The sequence below is a fragment of the Fistularia commersonii genome, chromosome 3 (genome assembly GCF_037954325.1).
Source record: "Fistularia commersonii isolate RoL2024-O1a breed Wild chromosome 3, RoL_Fcom_v1.0, whole genome shotgun sequence".
In the NCBI taxonomy this organism is placed as follows: domain Eukaryota; kingdom Metazoa; phylum Chordata; class Actinopteri; order Syngnathiformes; family Fistulariidae; genus Fistularia; species Fistularia commersonii.
Window position 1 is genome coordinate 5,792,328 of NC_141286.1, and position 23,573 is coordinate 5,815,900.

A 23,573-nucleotide genomic window follows, 5' to 3' on the forward strand; every position below is an offset into this window, starting at 1 on the left:
GAGGTAGTTGGGTAGAGAGCAAAAAATATGATGCCTTTAAGCAACCAGAACACATTCAAAGAAACGTTTGTGTATTTTATTTGTGGTGTTGTGCAGTCCGACAACAGATGGAATAAAGGAACTGCAGTAGTGTTCCTTCTTGCAGCATGGCTGTCTGTTGCTTAAGGAGCTGCTTAAACCCCTACAGCGTTTTGCGGAGGTGGGGAGGGATTGTGTCCATGATGGTTGCCAGCTTAGCTAATATCCTCTTCTCACCTACCACCTCGCGTGAATCCAGAGAGGGGACTGTGACCGAGATGACCCTTCTGACCAGCTTATTCAATCTTTTCCTGTCCCTTTCAGAGATACTGCAGCCCCAGCAGACCACTGCACAGAGCAGTGCAGACGCCACTACATAGTCATAAAAAGTCCTTAACAGCGTCCATAGTCCTGTTGTTATCAAACACAGCATTGCCGCCTAAATGTATGAGACATTAAAACAGTACTTGGAAGAATGTTAGTATAAGTACATATTTCAATGTTGCTAAAGTAAAATAGGCCTAAATTCAAAAGGCAGCTGGCTTCCAAAATTCAAACTAAGCAGGTGTGAATGAAATATCACTTTGTTTGAATTGATGCACATAGCCTCTTTCTTGATTTTATTCATTCATCCATCAACACAGGTTGATTTACAGTGATATTTTCTACGCTTTGTGTTTTCTTTGCCTGACATTGTTTTGTAAAAGCAGTTGCAGACCTGCCCCCCCCCCTCCCCCGGGCAACCACTGCATTTGTCGTCGATGTGCGGCTGCAAGTTGTCGCGGTGTTTCAATTTAGAGCAATGTAACTGGACACTCCTCCTTTTGTCCTCCTTTTTTTTTCTAATTCCATGCCTCAGAGTGGACTGGTTTCCAGCTTTAAAAGGAAGAATTTCCAACTGGAGCATGAACCCAGCCATGTCGGGACAATGCCGTAGTGGATCGGGTTCCTTGTGTATTATTATTATTTATTTATTTTGCCACAGGATCATTTCTTCCACTGTGACTAAGAAGCCTCCGGGGCCCCGGCCTTTAGAAACATTCCTGCCGGCTGGACCTTTCAGATATCACCGCACAACTCAGTCCACCTAAGTAGGCCATGAGCAGATAATTGAGTGGCAGGAAGTGGGTCAGGCAACCACACCTCCATAATGATTACTGAACATCGCATCAAAAAAAGACAGCATGTCTTTTTATGTAACAGCTTTTTTTCCGAGATAAATAAAATCACTTCTTTTGTTTTTAAGCAACTGCTGCCTTTGCAAAATTAGGAAACATTTTAAAACATGTCATCACACCTTGGCATCTTTGGGTTTGTGCTACTTCTGTAAACCAAAACTTGTTTTTGCACCCACCGGTCTTATTTTGGGTCAGGTTTCCGGTGCCTCCCACACTCGTTGCATCTCTTGGTCGACTTCTGCCTCTCTGCTGAGAGCTTACAGGGCAAGAGTAGCCCCAAGGTACGCTACTATAGGCTTACTCTACTGAGGGATATCTCAGAAAAACTCTCTCATTTCTCCCACTCTTCCCATCCAGTCTTCACTAAGATCCCTCACATGGTAACCGCATATCTTCTTGTGACTCCTTGGGCTGTCACATATCGCATGGTATGATCACTGCATCAGTCATGTGTTCTTGAGTATTAAAGGGATCCCCGGTTACCAAGACGTTATTGTTCTCTTTGATCAATATTTGTACCACCTACATTAAAAAAGGGATCTGACTATATCCTAGTTTGTATTAAATTGTAAAAAAAATTTCCCTCGTAGGCCGTCAGCACTTTCTGGTCAGTGACATCACAAGGTTGGCTCTTGGTTCAGTCCCATAATTTTACTGTACGGTGCAAAACATATCATCTGTGCAACCCTTCCTATTTGAACCTGAGAGACATGTGAGCGAGGAGGATGATGCGGAAAAAAAAGGCAAAATGAGCTTCAAAATATAGATGGACAAAGAAGCTAAGAAGCAAGAGTTGGCCAAAGTCGATGATGAGTGTGTTGCTATGCTAACAAAAAAAATATTAAAAAAAAAAATATATATGTATCAAATTTTTTCTCGTTGGTTTTTAAAGTGAGTCTGTTGTAAGGAGCTCCACTTTTTTGCCATCGGCTGTTCGCTGTAGACCTCCGGACCGCTGAGCTGACTGACCAGGTGACTCGTGTCCAGCTTCCTCCGTGATCATGCCGGTGCCTGATTTTTGGTCATCAGATGCTCCCTCTGCAGAATGCTTGTCTGTTTGCCTGTGAAAGAAAAACTGTAGGCATTGCATTTGGATTTAGTGTGTTTATAACTAGCAGCACCCTTGAGCTCTTTCAGCAGCTTAGCTTAGCCAAATATGTCAAATGCAGAGAAGAGGCGAGAGCAATGACACGGATCCTTAGGAAGTTCTTTACATCCACCAGTTATTTCCAACTCCTTTTCTCTTCTTGTATTTCTTAGAAATAACAATTCTTTTTCAACAACATATTGTAGTCTGAGACAACAGCAAAGCATAAATACACCTGTTGGTCATCCCAGAGAGGTTCCTTTTAAAGCTGTCACTGCATCCTTTCAGCTTTTACAATGTAACTGTTAGCACTACTGTTATTATTAGTATGAGATCATTTCTGCATTTCCCTCCTAACTATCATAACCCCGTCTCTGTCACACTTTGCTTTCTATCGTTAACCTTCTCTCTCGCTGTCCTTATTCAAAATCACATCAGTCTCTCATTATTTTGTTTTCAGTTGCATGCATTTCTCGGCGACTAGAAATGACACAAAATATTCCAATGACCTAAATACCCTGAATACTTTTAATGCGTAAACATCGTGTTATCCCCAGACACTGGCTGTCTTGTAAAGACTATGGAATTGAAATCAATTTGTTTCACAGAGGAAATGTCATGTTTGTCTACTTAAGATGTCAATCGGCACTTACTCAACTTGCACACCCTGTGAACGCAACTGTTTACATTTCAATTTGCACTTTCTTTCAACTTACACACTCTATGAATACTGTTTTACATTTCTTTGCACTGACACATTGCTCTGCCTTGTTTATATTTTTTTGCATTGTTTAGATGTCGTTGCAATACTATGTTTTTTTTTTTGCTACCTATCTGGCTTCACTATGGACAGCAAAATAAGATACTTTCCAGACCCTACATTTGACAAACAATTTACATCTTGAAAGTTATACAACACAAATGAAAGGCAGCTGGAGCCTCATTGCAGGGACAGCAATGCGACAAACACGTCCCTACTTCAGTCCCGAAGCCTCAGCCAGCTTTGTTTCCTGTGTTTTTAAAAGGAAGTGGTGGCAAATTGGCTTGTTGACAGGAAGATTTCCCTCACTGAATGATGACCCCCAGTGTTTTGAATACAACTGTTCAAAAAGCAAAACATTTCCCTTTGTAAATATATATAGATTTACGCAGCCTGTAACGCTCCACAATTACATGCACAATATTTGAGTGTTTAAATCTGTGACTGATTGATCAAGGACAGAAATTTACATTTTGGCATTGTGAATCCACTTTCAGTGAAGGGGTTCACTGGCATTGAAGTAATTAATAATTAAGTATCCTTTCATGAATACTATTCAAAGTTACAAGAAAATGCAGCCATAGGAAAGGGGTCAGTGGGAAATGCATGCATTATTAGTATTATTCTAATTTATCGACAAATACAGCATATGTGCGAAAACGAATTTGTGGAAACATTTTTTGACAGGGGAGAGGAAAGAATCACGATAGAATTTTTTTTTTACCGAGAATATAATCTGGTGAATATTCTTTAAATTTTGCTTGCTCCTGAGATCAACATGTGATATATTCAGAACTGCATTTAAGATTTTTGCAGCAGTTATAAGTTTTATTATTGAAAATGTCACGCTGGCACAGCCTGTCGCAGTGGTGAACCCACAATTTCCCATTGTAAACGGTGTCTTTCTATGTGGTATATCATAAAGATATTGTGTGAGTGTGTGTGTGTGTGTGTGTGTGTGTGTGTGTGTGTGTGTGTTTGCGTAAGGCGCTGCAGTTGTCATTCCTCACATCACCACTAGTCTCCACTAACATTCTATTTCTGTCACCTGGTGTCACAATATCAAGATAAACAGATTATCCTCCTTTTTCATATTGCAGTTTTTTTATGTGTCAAATATTGTGATACACAATGTTCATAAAAAAGCAAACATGACTAAGATTTCTCACAATAATGATTAAAAAAATGCATAGACAGGTAATTTAGCTTACGCTGAATGCGTCACATTTTTCCATTACATCAGGACCAACATGATCAGGACCTTTTGACCTCAATATCTTTTCTGCATATATATATATATATCGTGTGGATATCGTGTGCATATATATATATATATACACACACACACACACACATATATACATACATACATATATATATATATATATATACCTATACCAATACACACACACACACACACATATATACAATGTATGAATATATATATATATATATATATATATATATATATTTGAATTGATCTGCATTTTCTAGTTTGCCCTGGAGCCACCATTTACTGTCACATGAGACCAAACCCTGTATCTACAAGGCAGATGAACTTTTTAGGGTGCTTTTAAAAACACAAGCAATGAAAGGAAAAAAAAAATCCACTTTTATCAACTTTTATTCATATATATATATATGTATGTATATATATATATATATTTTATATATTTACTCATGTGTTTGACTGCCACGGTTAAAAAGTGTGACTCATCACATTATCGCCTGTAAGCATAAATAATAACTTTTTTTTCTCTCTTGAAACCTGGTAAATAAACCAACTGAAAACAGTAATGGGTCATTTTCAGCACCACTGAAGATTACATTCTCTATATTGCATCACAATATAAAAATATACAGATATAGTGTTGTTTTTAAATTTCTTCTTTAAAACATTCTTTCCATGTTGTTCAATGGCATGAAACAAGAGAGGAAGAAAAGACCCCATACTGACCAATGAGGATTGTTACCGTTACTATCGTCTATATTATTAATCCATAACAAACCGTCTGTTCGTTCATTCACAGCACTTTGAAAACATCAGTAGCAGCCACACGTGGGAGAGACTAATTAAATTAAACCAACGTTTGACGTTCGTCCTCTTGAGACGTGTAACACTCACAGTGCCACCGGCCTTCGACCCCTCGCGCTTGGGGGGGGGGGGGTTCACTAGGGTGCTAACAGAAGTGGGAGTGTCGCTGGAGTGCGTGCGAGAAAGCCGTGAAAGCCGCGCAAGCCGGTGGGCTGCAAGCTCCTCCTCGCCACGAGCAGTCCTGACAGTTCATCCACAGTCCCAGGTTAATGGTGACGCTCATGGCGGTAGGGTAATAATCCCCCGAAAAAAAAAAACGAAACAAAACATAAAAACAACAAATACTCCGAAGCAGAAAAAGTGAAAAAAAAAAAAAAGAAAGAAAAAGACAATTGCAGTTTAAGGGTTTGAGGCAAATGAGAGGTTTGACGAAACAAACAAAATAAAATAAAAAGTGAAGGCGCAGGTAAGGACCAGAGTTCGGTTTGTGGTGCATAGAGAGGGACGTCTCGCATGGGTTCGCCGGTCGGGCCGGTCGCTCGGATGGGATTATTGCCCTGTGTCAGCTTCACACAAACAGACACGCGCGCGCACAAAGACGCTAAACGTACACTAAACACACACCTCCACCGAGTACAAGCGAGACATAACATGAGTAATGCAACAAAGGGAGGAGTCCCCTTCCCCTCCCAACCAACCATCCTCTCCTCCCTCTCTCTCTCTCTCTCTCTCTCTCTTCTGTTGAGAGAAAAAAAACGCCTCCACGCTGCCTTCGGGGGTTGTGCGCCTCCTTCGTGTGATGTACACTCAAGAATAGTTCCAGCTCCGCCGACACTCGTTCTCCGCCCGTCCGTTGGTCTGGAGCGTTGGTTCCCTCCTCCACGAGGCTTTTACATGCGTGAGGAGGAAGCCAGCTCGTAGAACAAGACGTAGGCGTCGCTGCTGCGCACTTGGCTGGAGGACATTGGCGTTACTCTGGGAAAAAAACAACAGAGGGGGAGTAGGGGGTTTAACATGATATAGAAACAAATATAGAAACAAATATAAGCTTAATATCATTTCAAACAAGATAGATTACATCTGGATATTACATTTCTTTTGACCTTTCCCCTGAAGGCCAACCCAGATTGTATCTGAACATCCATCCAAATGTACTTTATCTGAATATAATTGGATTAACAATTACATCCTTTTCTTTACCATAAAAGCCTCAAATTGTGCCAAATTGAAAAAAATGTTCCCAGATGCATGAAAAGATACTGGCAAAGTCAGTACTAATAAATAAGACAAATTTATGACATTTGTGTCACATTCATGACAGTAGTTATTGTTTATCTTTGTTGTTTATGACCATAACCTGTTTTTGTTTTTCAAAAATTTAACACGTGAGAAGTTCCCACTGGGGTTGGGATGGAACAGCAGACATGCAAAGTGTCGGGGATTTGATGTGTGTGACTCAGGCAGTTGTGTGCATGTGTGTGTGTGTGTGTGTGTGTGTGTGTGTGTGTTATAGATGGCGGCTGTAGGGGTTGGCAGTGGAGATAAAGGAAGATTATCTGCAGTATCTAACTTTCTGCCCTCCGTTAACGCTCAGTTTTTGCTGATTGGCCCGCCCTTCTTATCTTTTTCAAACACTATGTATCCATGGCAACGATTAATGTGGTCTACCGATTAGAGTCTCAATTAATGCGGCAAAATGATAACATAAATTATGCATTTTCTATAATGTTATGCTACTCATATGCGATTAAAAGCAGTGTGAAAATATACAAAACCCTCATGACTTTCACCCTCCCTTTCAGAATAACTCAATGAATCTTTTTTTCAGATTAATTATGTAATTTTGCAATAATTCACTCTGCTGGATATGTTTATCCAATGTATTCCAACTCAGTAGAATGCGAAAAGTATTGGGGTCAATAATATTTCTCTTGAACTTATTTTGTGGTTAATGTGTATTACTCCTTAATTAAGCCAAATGTCCGTCAGAGTATCTATTCATTTGCTTTTTTTTGAAGTTCTGAAGTTTGGTCTTCATATTTTTCCGTCTGTCATGTTTTTTTTGAATTGCATTCTTCAGCGTAATAATGATAATAATAATAATAATTGTTATTAATTGTTATCATTATTCCTCACCTACCTGAGGTGTGACACTTTGGCTGTACGTGTGCCTTTGAATAACTCAACTGGAGTTCAAACAATTTTTCAGTGGCATTGAATGCGGTGAATTTTAATTCTGTAATCATTAATTATAAAAATCAATTTCATTTTGTGAAGAAAATTACAACAATTTCAGTAATCGTGAGCTCAGCGGTAAAATGAGACCAGTTGTTTAAGCAGATGCAGCGGTTTCAGTCAGGCACAGGAGGGCCCTCGTCTCACTGAATTAAATGTTTTATTCCTTTTATATTGATTCTCTTTTTTCTCTCTTTTGCATATGATAACATTTTGAAGGGGTGAAGACAGTGTGTCATATTGGTGAGTGTCCCGATCAGCGAGTCCCTCACGCGCTGCAGTGTGTGTCTGCTCTGACATGTCAACACTGATGCAGAAGTGAAAACCAAGACAGCAAAACACTGAACACTCTCTCGCCTAACCGGCCTGGCCAACAGAGGTATCTTACATATGTCAGCATTAGGACAAATTCACAAAGAAAGAGATAAGTTATAGACTCATATTATTTGTTAATTAAATGAAATCAAACCATTGTTTTTTTTTTTTAACAAACATTATTTACAGTGATGCTAATGACGCATCAAATAACAATTCGGTGCCGTGTCGAGCTAAAAAGCCAGTGAGATAAGCAATTAATTGGTTGCGAAAATAGCCTTCATATCCCCCAATAAACAAAAAACAAATGTACCTGGAGTCGTTGAATGTGTACCATTCTCCCGAGCTGGGGTTGCGACAGTAGGCTGTGTAGTGGCCGCCCATCGTGGTGCCTGAGTGGTTGGACACTGCATACAGGTTGTACACTGCATTTACTGCAGGGGGGACAGGAAGCAAAGGGATTGGACTTTTTGGTTTCCTTATTTATCACTACTTCATTTTGTGTTAAATAATACAGCGTTTCCTTCTCACTTATCAGTTGCTTGCTGCTGTCCGTGACATTTTTTATAATTTTTGTACTTTTGCACTATGAGCCTAAGAGAAATGCTATTTAAATCGTCTGTACGAGTGAAACAAATGGCAGTATTGACAAAAAAGATAAGACAATAAAGATTTCTTTATTGTAGATTTTCAGCTACTTTTAGACTCATACATTAAGGTAAATAAAGTCATAGGCAATTTGGGTCAAATAAAACCTTCAGGTTTACTTTAGAATGAATTGGAGAACCTTTGAGATCACACACAGGTCAGAAAAGTAAACCTGACAAACCCTATATAATCACCTTCTTAAGATAATAATAAAAAAATAATTTAATAAAAAAATTGCCAAAAATGACCTTGATCAACTTCTCAATTTTTTTTTTTTTTTTTGCTTTCAGAAAAACATGAAAAAATGACTTAGGCGATTCTTTTAAGAATGTGACAATATGGCCTCTGATTCTGAATTGATGATTTAAAAAAGGTCAGCACTCACTGCTGTTTTCTGACGCAAACTCTCGCAGGTCGAGATCTTTCATGGGGAAGTTGACAAAGGTGGACAGTTTGCTGGTTCTTCTGGCCTCAGAGAAGCGCTTCAGGTCTGGAGATGGCGGGGGAGTCAAGGTGCACTTATCACATTTATATCTTTCCAAGGCAGAGGATAAGAGCTCCCCAAACAATAGTCTCACTCCTCGTGATTTTTTTTGTCACTTTTCAAGCTAATCTAACAAACCCCCGTCTTTGGACATTTCTGTAAGCTGTGACATTATCAACTCTGCTACCATCAAAGCTCTACATCAATTGATCGATAAAGAAATTACTATATCTTGCACTTTCTCCCACAATTTAGAAGATACATCATCAATGCAATGTGGGACAAGAAATCTACAATGTAACTTTGGAGGATGTCTCTGCTCCGCAGTGTATTGATAGTTCCAAAACCTAGTGATATTCCAAAAAGAATAAATGGTCATTAGCATTTGCGATGATTTAGAAACAACTGTGAAATACATTCAGAATCAGCTGGGTTAGTAAAGACTAAAAGCAGCAAAGGATACGGAGCACAAGGATCTTGGGGAACTTCTGGACTGTGAACTTCTTAGTGCATCTCCTTCTGGCTTTACACCTGTAGCATGTCTGGGGAGAGAAAAATGGAAACAGTCCTCCGTTTATGGGAGGCGGGTGCTTCGTCTCTGACAGTTTATCGCGAAACGGGTCTGTGGAGAATGCGGCGGAAAAGGTACTTCGCACTTACCGGCTTCTCGTCTCCATCGAGGACATCTTCTTTAGTGAAGAGCCGCATGCAGTCCATTAGGCTCACCTCACCATAGCCCTTCTGAGCACAAACACAGATGCATTCACATTAGCAACAACAACACACACACACACACACACACACGAAGCAGAGGACAAACACAGTCGGGGAAGAAACCAGAGTGATTGTGTTAGGAGGATGATGGATACATGTCACCTCTTTTCTGCTCGGTCAGCTGGCCTTGAATTACATAAAGATGACAAATATCTACTGTCTCAATAGTGTGTTGTGTGTGTGTGTGTGTGTGTGTGTGTGTGTGTGTGTGTGTGTGGTCTAACCTTGGCAATAGGCAGAGACAGGTCCCAGAAGGGGTCAAAGACGGTGGAGCAGAAGCCGCAGTGACTACAGGTCAGAGAGCTCTTTAGCTGCCCAACAAAGAGGTCTGGAAGAGCAGGAAGTGGAATCGGTGTCACCATCAAAACCGTCTCCAGGCAACAGATATTATACATATTCATTTATTTCTTTTATACATACCAACTATCTTACTGTCCTCTCTTTCCAAGTACTTGCTCCACATCTTCTTCCCTTTTTCCTCGTCCCTGAACATGAAGCACAGGTTACAGCAAACTGTGTTTTAGAGCAGTAATGAGACATTATTTAATGGTCTGACCCATTTTATTTCATAGGTGTCTAGGTCGAAGAAAAAGCGGTAAATGTGTCATCAGGATTAAAGGATTAATGAGGCTCTTCAAAAAAAAAAAAAAAAAAAAGCTTTCTATCCCATGACACATTTTCGAACTGGAAATAAACCTTTATCTACGTATTTATTTCTTTATTTTTTTCCCCCCAGATCAGACAGTGTGAACCTGTTTTCAGAGTATGGCAGGGATTTGGAAAGTTGCAGAGATTAATCCTGACCCTTAAACAACTACTTAGATAACTCATAGTTAGGTCCAAAAAAGAACTGGAGCATTAATCTCATCTCGGCTCCTGGGAATGGAGACGGGACGGTGGGGGGGGAGAAAGTGTCGCACGTAGCCGGGAAAATTGGTGCCTCTTGGCGGCCTCATCGCGAGCCAAACCCTCAGACTTGTTTACCTTCTGAGCAATGATGGGTTCCATTTGGAACACTGCAGAATGACGGATCACGATTTGCTCCGCAAATAATGTAATATATTTTTCGTAGAACTTTTAAAAAAAAATTGAAATATCTTTCAAATAGGATCTATTTCTTGATTATTACAAAGTGGATCCATCCTATTCGTAGTATTTAATAATGACACATCATTACCATTAAAATGGTTTTCAATCTAAAATTAGAATTGGTCATCTTTTTATAAAAAACAATGGTTACTTACGGCAGGTGGTCAAAGTCCTCTACGGCGCCTCTCGGCCTGACGGTGACCCTGTTGACCTCGTTGTGCAGGCCATCCAGGAGGAAGCGCAGGAACTCCTGAGCATCCTGTTGGCTGGGTGAAGTGACGTCAAGTAATTATTTATACTTCTGACCAAACTGACGTGAACTGTCGACGTTTATTCGAAAAAGAAAAAAACCTACTTGTATCCCACAAATCTGGGCGCATATCTCTGGATCTGAGTTTTGAATTCCGACGGGCTGACTGCTTCGTTGCTGGATGACGTCCACATTGTCTGTATCAGCTTGGCAAATTCTAGAGACATGAACATACTAGGGTTACAGGAACCAACACTTATCTTGGCTTGTTTGTAAATTCTAGGGAGGGTGGTGCAATATACGCCATTGTGTGATCTGGCTCACCTTCCATGAGGGCTGTGTTAGTGCGGCTGTTGTTGTTAAGGTCTCTGCGGTGCGAGTTGTGCAGGCAGTAGTCTCGCAGGCTGTGTGTGTTGCTGAGACACTGCAGGATACTGTTCATGAAACACTGCAAACAAACCAAACGGAGCATAAACAACTGCAGACATTCCTTCCTGACTCGCCTTCTTACACCTTATGCTGATATGTGGCTAATTAAATTAACTTGATATTGTGCTTCAACATGTTTAAATCTGGCAAAATCAATAAAATATCTAACAATTACAACTACCAGTTCTCATCTTTTGCATCAGCTTGCTTGTCAAAAGCCAATTGCAAACTTGGCGTTTTCTGTTTATGTACTGGTTGCCATGTAAGCCATGGACTAAACCATAAGAAATTACGTATGTGTTCTGCAGTCTTGCCTCACAAGAGGTTTTTAATGTTTGGTTAGCTGCTCGCTGGAGAAGGTTTATTCATTACATATATTCTGTTCCTATGCAAGATGCCAGTTAAAGTTTCATTCATGTTTCATTTCCTCGAGAATACATTTTGTCCCCTTTGTAAAAAAATCAGTTATTCAGAAGACAAAAAATTGAGCCATATGTTGAGTAATGAATGGATTTAGGCAAAAGAAAAAAAATATTTTTGTCAAGAGATGATTTAAGAAATTATTTTAAGAAGGTTACAATATGGATCAACTTTGGAATTTAAGTCTTCAGCAACAAAACAACATTGTAGTTGTCTACAGCAATTATGAACTACAAATATGGATCCCACTATTCACTGCCAGTAAACACTTTTAAAGGACACCGGGCATGAAGAAGTTACACACACACACACGCAGATGTTGTCAAGGATGGCAGTGTGTGTACACGCTGCTGCTGCTGTCACATGTACACATGGGACACGTGCATAATGTTAAGACCAGAGCAGTTATAGAGTGAGAACCAGTCCTCCCCGGTCCAGAGTTCAGAGCTCCCTGATTAGGTTACTGTACACACTTGCTGCCACACAGTCGCAGACAGACACACCATATATTTTAGGAATTGTCCTTCTGCCTGTTGCCTGGCAGATACTCTGCTATGCCATCACTCTTGTGTGGACAAATATCGCTCTAAAGACGAACTTGGTGTCCGCACGGCTGCCACCATAAATTCAATCGCATTGAAAGATATTCTTAATCAACATGTCATACCGTCACATAAAAATCAATGTATAAGAATTTGTGGGGAACCTCTCAAAATGTTTTTTTTTACCAGTATTTAATTCACATGTTTCAAAATGTCTCCATGTCAAGGGCTCCTGAGGCTCTATATTCCATTGAAACAAGGTGTTCACGACCTCCGTCCCTCTAAGTTTTACATATATTTTGATTCACTAATGGAAAATTCACCTCCGTCTCTTTAACACATCCTATTCTTAACATAAACCCTCAAATGGAGAATACACAAATACAAATGGGGGCCTTGTGCTGCTGGCTTGTAATCCTTGGGGTGCAGTAGAGGTTAGGACCCTTGCTCAAGGGCACCAAGGCTGCTAATGTTAAGAGAAGGGAGAATCCTGTTTCTTTCGCTCTCTCTAGTAACAATATCACCATCCTGACAAACAGACTTGAATAGGTACTTAATAATATTAATAATGATAAATAATAGTAATGATCATAATAATAATAATAATGACAGGTCAACCCTTGCCCCACCCACTGACTGCTGGAATAAAGCTCTGTCTAAGTCTAAGTGTAGGATAAGTGGTAGATGATGAATAAAATAAAATAACATAAAACTTGGTCATTTCTGTGCAGCAGCAGAACTCACTGTGTTTCTGAGGTTTTTCAGTCCCACAAGGCCTTGAGCACTCTTTGAGTTCTGGAAGACAAAAAAAGATACAATATTTGGATGAGACACTGGTGGTATTTTTTTGCATTCTTTTCATGTTTTTGATCAGCAACTTTAAGTATTTCTCAAATAAATCCCAACAGAAAAAAAAGTATTTATTATTTGCCGACATCTACGAGCATATTTATTCTTACATGGCATATCCTTGTTTCTTAAAAACAGCTGAACATCCAAAATCATTGTTCACACACAACCCTGTCTTGAATACTTCACAGTACAAGCTTAAAGGAAATCCAAGTTGTTGAGTGTAATAGAAAGGATCAAATCTCAGTGATAACGGTGGAGGTTAATGGTTACACATCTTCAGATACATACACTGAGGTTTGGCATGTGGTCAGATTTCTACCAGAGGATCTTGTTTGCAGGAATGTTACGTTCTTCGCTATTTGATTTTGATCAGCTGCTACAGACATTCCAGGGCTATCTCTAAGATAAACCAGGGAATAAACAATGCTGAGGCATGTGAAAAACACGTGATCTATTTAGAAGCTGCGGTTGAATGTGTATTGTGGCTGTCAAGGAATAAAACTTGTAAACATTTCTATAGAAGGAAATGTGTGCGTGTGTGTTATCTCCCAGATGGGGTCTTCACTTGCTAATTACAACCAGATGGCCAAGATCTGATCGACAACATTAGATAAGAAAGAAACACAACACCTTAGGGAAGATTAATCTCATGCAAATTTTCAATTCGAAGAAAGCAAAATCAAACAATGTCTGCTCATCAATGACACACGGATCTTTGAATATATCAGGATGCAAAATCTCGACAGGACAAATAATTGGTGCAAAATGATTTGCAGAAGTTATGTCATAACACGTTGTTGTTAAATGTTATTACATAAGTGCAGTGGTTACATAATTGAATGGCTAGAGGAGGAATTGAAAGGATGTGGTGGTGGATAAGGAATGCACCCGTGCTTTCGATCAAGGGGCAGCCGACAATCACACCCCAAGCAATGAGCCGGGCCATTGATTTTAACAATATTGCATTCCGCCAATATTTAACAAATTCATGTCTTCGGTCAGTTCGAGGTCCTTTGACAACCAACAAACGTATTCAGTGAGTTATAACTCAGGTATTTAAATAGCAACCAGATCCCGAGAACATGTTTGCTAAATGCCCGGCTAAATTTGCTAAACTACTCTTTGGGTGGTTACCAGTTGGCGCCTGCTGGATTTATCAAACAGCCAAAGCTTTAAGTTTCCCAATTTCCTTCTTTTTTGGTAAAGAAAAGCACAAGCTTAAATATCTCACAGGAATTAATTGTTGTTCCCCGATGCGTTTGCTAAAATCCTTTTTGTGCAACAAAGACGAGTCTAGCATTAAAGAGATTAATCGGTTACGTAAAACACTGTACATGTTGAATCATTCTTCTGCATTGCAGCATTACACAGGTACACTTCAAGTGAAGGTCTAACGCCCCACTGTGGTGCGTAAATAAAAAATATGGCGATACACTGCATCAAACTTCTGGGACAAGTGAACAGAAATACCCCCGAAGGCAAAAGATTTCATTAGGTTTCTCAGTTTTGCTTGAGAGACATATTGCCGGCTATAGGGTTCACTGGAGGAAGTTTCAGTACTGCATTTTGCACTGAAATCCAGCCAATGAAAAAGCAACAAATCATAGTAAAGAAAAAGTAACCACACTGTTGCCTGCTAAAAGGAAGAATGAATGAAGCACTTAAAGGCTCGCTTTAATTCTTTGTTCGTCAAATGGATCGTGGCGGTTCAGCAGTGCACCACGAGCCGTCTGTTGACTGCATTGTCGCACCCCCCAGAGAGCAAGACTGGCAGAGGTGACAACAGAGAGAGAGCCGAACAGTCCCGTCCCGAGCTCTGGTGTTTATGGAGTAACACAGGATTCTATTAGCCAGTTCGTCACGAACATGAACCCACAGCTTATCTACTGATAAAACAAGAAAGGTTTTAACAGTTATATAAATAACCTCTACTGCCTGCCACTTTTTTTCCGGAGGGGTGGGGGGTTGGGGGGCAAGCTGTTTATCGTATTATGGGGACATAAATCACCTGCGGCGCACCGAAATCCTGCTTTTTGTAAATTCCAGGGTGGAGAATGGAGCATTTTATTAGCTGTGGTCACATAACACAAACGCACAAGCGGCAGTTATGATTCAAGCTTTACTGGCTCATTGACAGCTCCATTGTAACCGCATGCAGGACAAAGCCTCTCTGGTCACCTAAAATATTCCATAACCCTCCAAAACAGACACACACACATATACACATATGCACGTATGCACACATACACACGGACAAGCTCAGTATTGGAATGTGTACATCTGACTTTGCTGCACTATGCTGACTAATGCCACGGCCGGTCCCAAAAATAGCAGCTTTGCTTTTAATAACGCCTGCTTGTCCACTTGCAATTGGCTGATCCTAAAACCAGCCTGGCTGACGTCATGGCAACCAAATAGCATCCTGGCCCTGTCTCTGTAGCAACGCCATTGGTGTTTTTTTTTTTCCTTTTTTTCTTTTACATCATGGAAAGCTACAGGACATTGTGACATCACAGTGATGAGGCTGAGAGTTAAATGTGTGCGTGCGTGTGCATGTGTGTGTGTGTGTATTTGTGTGACAGAGAAAGAGAGTGAGAGCGAGAGAGAGAGACGGTGGCAAACGACTTGTTGTATTGGGATCACTTTTAACTGTCGGACAAAATTTGAGCTTAAATTCTACTCTTTTCCTGGGTAAACCAGTATAATGATAATGTGCATGTAGATGTTTTTATTTAAAACTAAATAAATGTATAGTTTTATATTTTTTATATTATTTTTAATTTATTTTCATTCTACATTTTATTTGAGCCCTATACAATTCTTTGGTAGATCAACTGCTTCCTTGGGGAAACATAGTCATATCTTGATACAGCTGGTTGGGAACCTCTATGGAGTGAAGCTTAACTCAACCAATCAGGATTTTTTTTAAATTATATTCATACAATTCTGTACCCCCTCCTGTTCATAAAATGTACTAATTGTCCCATTTTTTGCTAAATCTCCACGATTCAACAGTATTAATTCATTGGATTGACACTAATTCAAATGTGATTACGACACAGTGTACATTTCTTAAGCTGTGTGTCAAATGGGATTCTTGAATGAATGTGAGTCAGTGAGTCACGGACTCAAGCTGTGATACTGCAGCGTGACTGTCACGACAGCCAGTTCAGTTATGCAAATTCTGCTATGATTCTTCTATGTAAGCTGTTTCGAGTATGGTGGATTAAAGTCACATAAGGGCATGTCGATAGACAACTTGGAGCGACGGTTAGGGTCGGGGTTAGGGAAAACCGTCCGAAAAAATTGGAAACGGGAAGTTGAGATGGATGGAAAAAAACATGCTTGTGATGAAAGTGAAACAAATGGATGTTCAGTTGTGATTCCGCAATTATGCGGTAATATAATACCCTAACTTTTCCATCTAACTCCTTTTTCCACTTAATGATTCACTTCTACGTGACAAAGTTAGTGGGTAGGGTTCACTTCTTAAGTTGGAATGACCACTGAGACATTGCTGGGGCTCTTTCATTCAAGTATGATCCAATGAAATGCAATTTTTTTAACATTATTACTTTCTGCTGTAAATCTGGCTGCTCCTACTCCAACAGAGAAAAATCATATCATATAGACAATTATCCAAGATCTGAGGCACAAGGTTTAGAGGTGCCTTAAAAATAACATTGCTTTTTATATAGCTATATATTTCTATTTAAACTATATATGTATTATATTGTTACAGACATTTTTTGCCATTTTTGATTGTCAGGTAAGTGTAGAGGATAGCAAACAAAAAACTTTCTAATTCAGGGATAAAATTTATCTATGATGAGTTGAGAATCTGTATCACCCAACTCATGGTGTCTCTTCATGACGTTAAACCAAATATGATCCTAATATTGAGTTTGATTTGTTTTTTACTTAGCTACCATTTAGATCTCTGTATCTGCAGTTCAACATGTTCCTAAATTGAACCCTCAGTTAATTACTTTCATAAAATAAAAACCCTGTTTTTATAGATGTTTTTCATCAGAACAAAGTGAAAGTCGTAATCTCTTTACGAACACTATAAATGTCAAGAGCATTGAAAGAACAAACAGATTGTTACTGGTGTTTTAGATTGGGGCTTGATAATCAATATTTTTCTAATTTCAGGGACCAATTGCTGGGGTATGTTTAAAATATAATCTTTCAGGTATATGATGTTTAAAGAAATGTTTTCTTTATTTTACAAACAAGTGAGGACTGGGTCATGGAAAATTATGAGGATTAATCTGACTAACAGTCACATGAGGGAGCATACATCCACTCATCGAGGTCCCAGTGGTTCCATGTGAGTAGGCTAAAACATAGTGTACACAAAAGAGGCAACCCTGGGGGGAAAGATGGTATAAATGCTCCATTCATAAATGTCAGAAGTACCTCAGAATACTGGCCAGCTACTTTAGTAACCCTACTCCGTTGAGGCTCAGAGGTACTGGGAACAGAGAGGCTGCATTTAAAAGCATTCCAGGAGCCAGGATGAACTGCTTCCTAAAGTGGGGGAATAGGAGACAGCGGAAATGTCTCTTTGGCGTTCACCCAGCTCAAAGGGAGTCAACTGTGTCTACCCAATGTGGTCCATTAAATCAAAGATCTGAGCCTGCTGGCCTGAGGGATGGAGGGTGGTGCCGGGGAGCATAGGACATGGGTCAAAGCAAGGTGATTGGATTTAATAGAGGGATAATGTGGCATTGCTTTTTGGTGTCAGTTGACAGGCAACCGTGATAGCATCGGATTAAGGATACAGCTTTATTTTATAAAACTCTGAAGAGATAGGAATATTTGAGAAGCAAGAAAGCAAAGAGCAGCTGCTTACAAGTCTTGGTGTACAGGACAAAAGTTCATTACGCCACACTGTAAACTTTGGCCTACAGCAGGGAGATTAAACTGTCTTGCGTGCACTCTGTTTAAGAAAGAAAAATGTGTGGAATCCAGTGCGACAAAGGTCTGATATACTATCAGGCATCAGCTGATCCGCATCAAAAAGTGACAACAGGGAGGACACACTCAACTAACTGAAAGGGTTGAGATATTACTTGCCGTATTAAGATCTCAGAATAGGACTATGAACACATCATTCCCCTTTGTGTGCTGTTGTGTGCATTCCCCTTTGTGTGCTCCTATTATCTGGAGGTCCCAGCGCTCTTCAAGGCAAACTGTCTCAAAAGTGTTCCTTTTATTAAACCCTAGTTTCCAGGGCTTGTGGAAGAAAAGAAATAAACATTTCTTCCTGTGTGAACAGGAGGGATCTCAACATCGGATCTGGTCCACCTCAGACAACCCTCTGTGTATTTGCTGCTCCAGCAGCTCCTTAGTAATCGACACCTTCTGGAGACAAGAGAAGGTGTGGGAAAATAACAAGCACACAGCACAAATGATATGGCCTGATGAAATCCCAGAGGGAAGATTATTCCAAACCGAAGCATAATTGAGTGCACAGGGGCACGCTGAATTCCACCTGCTATTAAGGGCACATACTGCAGATACGGAAGGAAAATACAAAATGTGTGTCTAATCAGCAGCATTTCAATACGGATAAAAGAGCTGCAATAGCTATTAATCGGGTGAGGATTCGCTGAGGCTATATCCAACACAGCTGGTTTAACCCATAAAATGTTTAGAACTGTGAGCATAAGCATTTAAACCTAACTTTTTCGAAACGTTTTTCTTTAAAGTGAAGATTACTGAAGGATGGAAATTCTTCAAATTGTTTAATTAAAAATAACAACATATTGGCAAACATATGTAAAAGCTTGGTGAATAAATATGGTCTAACATGGAATGAAAATGCATTTTGAATGAAAGACTTTATGTATTTGATGGTCAGATCAGCCATTCTATACCAGATATCAGGTTAAGAAATGTAAACATAAAAATGAAGTAACCCTAATGTGGCTGGATTGACTAATTCTGATTTATTGTGCATGAAATAGCATTTCGAACTGTGATGTCACATTTTCAAAAATGGGGTGATCTAGTAAACAAATACGCGAAAGGTGTTTCTCCACAGTGATGTAAAAATAATAAAGAGCCAAGATGCCATAAAACAGTCTCCAGCAGACAACACGGGCCACAATGACGTTGCTAAGATGCGATAAACTGCATGGCAACATGTCCCTGAAAAACATCTTCAGAAACATATTTCACCATCGTGCTATGCCGGCACTCGCCAAATATTAATAAGAGAATAATCACAGGAAAGCACAAGGTGGGACGGATATCTAATTGCAGCACTGGCAACGCTGTTATAACTTGTCACTCAACGCGAAAGCAATAACAAGTGTCACTCTCTGCCCGTGTCTCGGGGCTATAAACTAAACTTCACACTAGCAGCGGTGCAGCGCCCGGGTCCACCTGGCAGCTTAGAATGCCAACTGCTCATTGGCTGGCAGACCAGCGTGAAAGAGAGAGAGCAACAGAACAGTCTGTTCTGACCTGTCTGTATTTGGCACAATATCATAAACAATCTCTCCCTCAAGTATAAGCTTCACTACTGTTATGTCCTCACTCCACATGAGTAAAAGTAACACGCGCCACTGTGTGCGTGAGCGAACAAAAACACTTGTTAGAGAAGGGGAGATAATCTATTTATTTGTGCATTTTAAAACTAAAAGGAGTTGAAATAATCCGCTGGCCCGTGTTGAGCCAGTGCCCCCCTTTGTCTTTCTCATACATTCATACGCCCAAAAAACAATTATTGACATTCTCTTGTTGAAAAATAAATACAGCCTCTGATCCTACGAACCTCTGAACTTTTATTTCATCAAAGACCTGGAGAAAACACACCTAAAGTAGGTTTAACAGAAAACATGTGACCATGAAGCATTGGGCTTCTTATGTAACGGCGGTGCTCATCTTCACCCATCACAACCGGTATGCATTTCCCAACATGGAAAAGAAATTCCCCGGCAGAGGTTTACTGCCTCCCGACAGGCCTGTGTTTACATTAAGCTACAGGCCTGATGCCTCTCCACTTGGCATGTACCAATATTACACCGGTGGTCTGAGCAAGTATATTGAAACGACTACAATAATATTTTGCAAACACGGTGCCTACATGCTCACCGCTGCAGGAATCAATAATCACATGCTGCCCTCAAATGAACCTCTGCTGCAAGGGTACTCCCACAGAGGAGGAAACCAGCTTGCTAAATTTAAGTTTGGATAGGACCCTGTGCCAGACACCAATGAGGGTAATACGCGTCATTTCCAGATTGAAATATAAACGAGGATGGAATTTTAAACAGTAATTGCACTGCAAATAAAAACTGAAACATGCTGTCAGAGAGCTGAGAATATTTTGGGTTCTCCAAAATGATTTCTTTTTTTAGTTGAATAGCAGGCGCGATAAATGACGCAATTTATTTATCTTTGTTTTAATTCAATCTGGAATTTATCACAAGCAATTTTGTAAGGAAAGAGTCAATCTGGACCTGTAGTACGCTGAGACATGACACTAACACTTAAGTTAATATAATTATACAAATACCTATACAAATATTCTAATAGCCAATGTTTTGCCGTAGAGAACTTTTCAGCCGTGCCAGATTGAAAATGCCTGCTATATTGCCAAAATAGGTAAAAACTGCTGGAATCATGTATCAGGTCAATGTATTGTGTTACGATTGTGCAGAATCCTAAAGACTGTTGGAAACAAAGAAAGCGTCTCTAACACACAACCCTTGTCAAAATGTATAAAAGCCAAAATTACTATCTCTCAGAACAGTTGAGAGGTGTAATTGTTGAAAGAAATGCAAAAGGAATAAATATTTCATGGCTTAATGAAAAAAAATAACAGGAGAAAACAGGAGTCCCTAATACATTAAAATGTTCAATATTGATTCAATACCAGTGAAATGATGATAGATGATAGAAGCATTGCGCATAAAAATACTGCCAAGATTTTGTCCCAACAGGACATTAATCATTTACTTATGGCACGTGGAATGAAGTATCTAATCAAAGCAACACACAGTTACTGTTTCGCACTGATCGAAGGATATTGAGTGAAGGAGAATCAATGAAAAAAATTAGTGACTGATGTGTTTTGCGTTTAACAAATTTTGTCTCATTTACTGCATTGAACACTAGAGTAAATGATATATTGACTAACTTTGGCTTGACATAGATACATTGATATCTGAATACAGAAAATGGTAACATCCAAATCAATTAGAAATGCTCATATCTATTGAACATTGGACTGATGTTGTTGAACCACAGTACATTTATTAAAAAAACACACTGAACTGGACCTTTTCTCTTTAGTTTCACTTTAAATATTACTGTATTTGATAATCATATTATAAGTGATAAAATCAAAATGTTTGAAAAATTGTTACAGGTTGCGACTCTTCACATTGGTAAAGTAGAAAATCTGATTATTGCATTATAAATTACAATGAAAGAACAGGTTGTTTACTATCTCTCTGGCTTTTTAATTATTCACGCCAACATTTTGATTTTGTTGGGCTTTAGCTGTGATAGGAAAGAACCCCTTCACCCTACAGCTGTCAGTCCTGGTGTGCTGTGAGCCTACTGTGCACACACAGGTTCACCATGCACATATTTCTCAGATAAACCACAGACACACACACACACACACACACACACACACACAAACAGAGGCACAGACACAGACACACACAAACAGCAGGAGAAAGACAACATGTTCCCTTGCCATGCAGGCTTTGGTCAACGGTGGAAGGAGGGGTAGAGGACAAATGATGAGCAATGACAGGACAGAAGGAGCAGGTGGAGGGTGACAACAAAACAGAAAAGTGAGCCAAGCTGCCGAGCCTGGCCAACATTAAAGTATATTCTAATGTAATTTCTCATTATATAACAGAAGCTGGCACATGGCATCTAAACTCCACACACACACACACCAACACACACACTTTTGTGGTGGAGGCGGCAGAGCTCCGAAAGTCATTTCTCTTCCGCTGAAACGATGACAAAGACAACCGACTGCGAGGCGGCATGTGTAGCATCCAATTATCTGCACCCAATGAATGCAGTAAGATTGACAGAAAAGACGTGTCAGAGGTTTCTGTCAGAGGGTGAATTCTGACGACCTCCACGCCTCCATGCAATTCACAAACCAAATAGTTTTTCATTTTCATTTTAGACATACCACATGAGGGGGTTCTTAAACGCTGCATTCCTTAAAAAGAATTTCATCCATCCCAAGATAAGGTTGGGGAATAATGCAAAAAAATTTAAAGATATACAAAAAGAAATATGATTATGGTTTGCTGGAATCGGTTCAACTTGCACATGTATTATGCGGTTGAAAACCACCTGAGGCAAAACAAATGCCATCACATTCAAGGAAGAGGCCACTTTTTAGAAGGGTGCTTTCTTTGTCTCTTTCCATTAGAGGCATACAATGGGACCAATAGGAGCAGTATGGTAAAGAACAGTAGTAGTGTAGGCTCAGGAGTGGAGGGTGGGGGTGGGGGGATTAAACATTGGTTATATAACCAGTGACCTGATAGTGCAGGCCTACTGATCCTGCCACAGTGGAGTACAGCGGCTTAAGTGAGCGGCTTACCTCTGCAAATGACTCACTTCAATGCTAAACTGACATCATGGCATTTCCATTTTTGAAATAAATAAACAAACAAATAAATACACACGCGAGAAAAAGAGCTGAGTGCTTCACAGTATTCACCACAGCCTCAAAAAAAGAGAACACCCTCTGTAGTATTTTGCTGTTTTCATAATTCCAGTATATATAATTATGATAATATCGTTCCAGTAATAACTAATAGTATCATTACTTACTAAGTATATAGTTAGTAAATATCTAAAGCGCACCGATTGAGACGGATAAAAGGTGATAAGCTATCTTTTTAATTTATTGCCACCCCTTGATGTTCAACCAGACGTTTATGGAGCGATTTATGAAAAATAGATATTTTTGAATGGGATTTGGTGTGACGCGCTCCATCACCCAGAGGTAGCGGGACGCAGCGGGTTCCAATCTGCCCTCCTGCCCCGTATCCTCCCCTCCCCTCTCTCTTACCTTAGCTTGGTTGATGAGAAGCCCCACGAAAGTCGACACCAGCACCGAGCCGGACACGCTGCCTTTCCTACGCACGTCCTGCTTAAGAAAGGGGAACGCGGCGGACGGCGGCTCCTCGGGCACGGTGACCGTGTAGGACTGCCTCATGCTCGGCATGCCGGCGCGCTCGGAGGGCGGTGATGAAGCCGAGGACCGGTGCGGGTTAAGGCGAGCGTTGGGGTGGGGGTGAGATTCTCCCGGCTACTGCTCCCGGATTCTGCTGCTACAAGACGACTCGGACGTCTCGCTGCGATGAGGATGATAAAGATGATACGCTCGGTTCCTCTCTTTTGTCATTCGGGTAAAACTACCGCGCTAAATCACCAATCGAACTTGTTGCAAGTGA

General features: G+C 40.1%; 1 protein-coding gene across 5 annotated transcripts in view; it reads right to left on the minus strand.

The window, feature by feature from the left end:
- Positions 1-4,128: 4,128 nt before the first annotated feature.
- Positions 4,129-23,573, minus strand: part of usp2a (ubiquitin specific peptidase 2a) — a 44,086-nt gene continuing 24,641 nt past the window's right edge. For 4 of the 5 annotated variants that reach the window (XM_086142592.1, XM_086142583.1, XM_086142578.1 and 1 more), the window contains 11 exons: positions 13,009-13,059; positions 11,198-11,321; positions 10,979-11,090; positions 10,779-10,889; positions 9,955-10,019; positions 9,759-9,862; positions 9,421-9,501; positions 9,224-9,302; positions 8,662-8,766; positions 7,942-8,062; positions 4,129-6,053 (listed from right to left, as the gene is read on the minus strand). In XM_086142592.1, coding sequence (XP_085998718.1) covers positions 5,969-6,053; positions 7,942-8,062; positions 8,662-8,766; positions 9,224-9,302; positions 9,421-9,501; positions 9,759-9,862; positions 9,955-10,019; positions 10,779-10,889; positions 10,979-11,090; positions 11,198-11,321; positions 13,009-13,059 — 1,038 coding nt within the window. In that variant the 3' untranslated portion in view covers positions 4,129-5,968. The remainder of the gene's footprint in view (positions 6,054-7,941; positions 8,063-8,661; positions 8,767-9,223; positions 9,303-9,420; positions 9,502-9,758; positions 9,863-9,954; positions 10,020-10,778; positions 10,890-10,978; positions 11,091-11,197; positions 11,322-13,008; positions 13,060-23,573) is intronic. The other variant, XM_086142610.1, reaches the window with a different exon arrangement.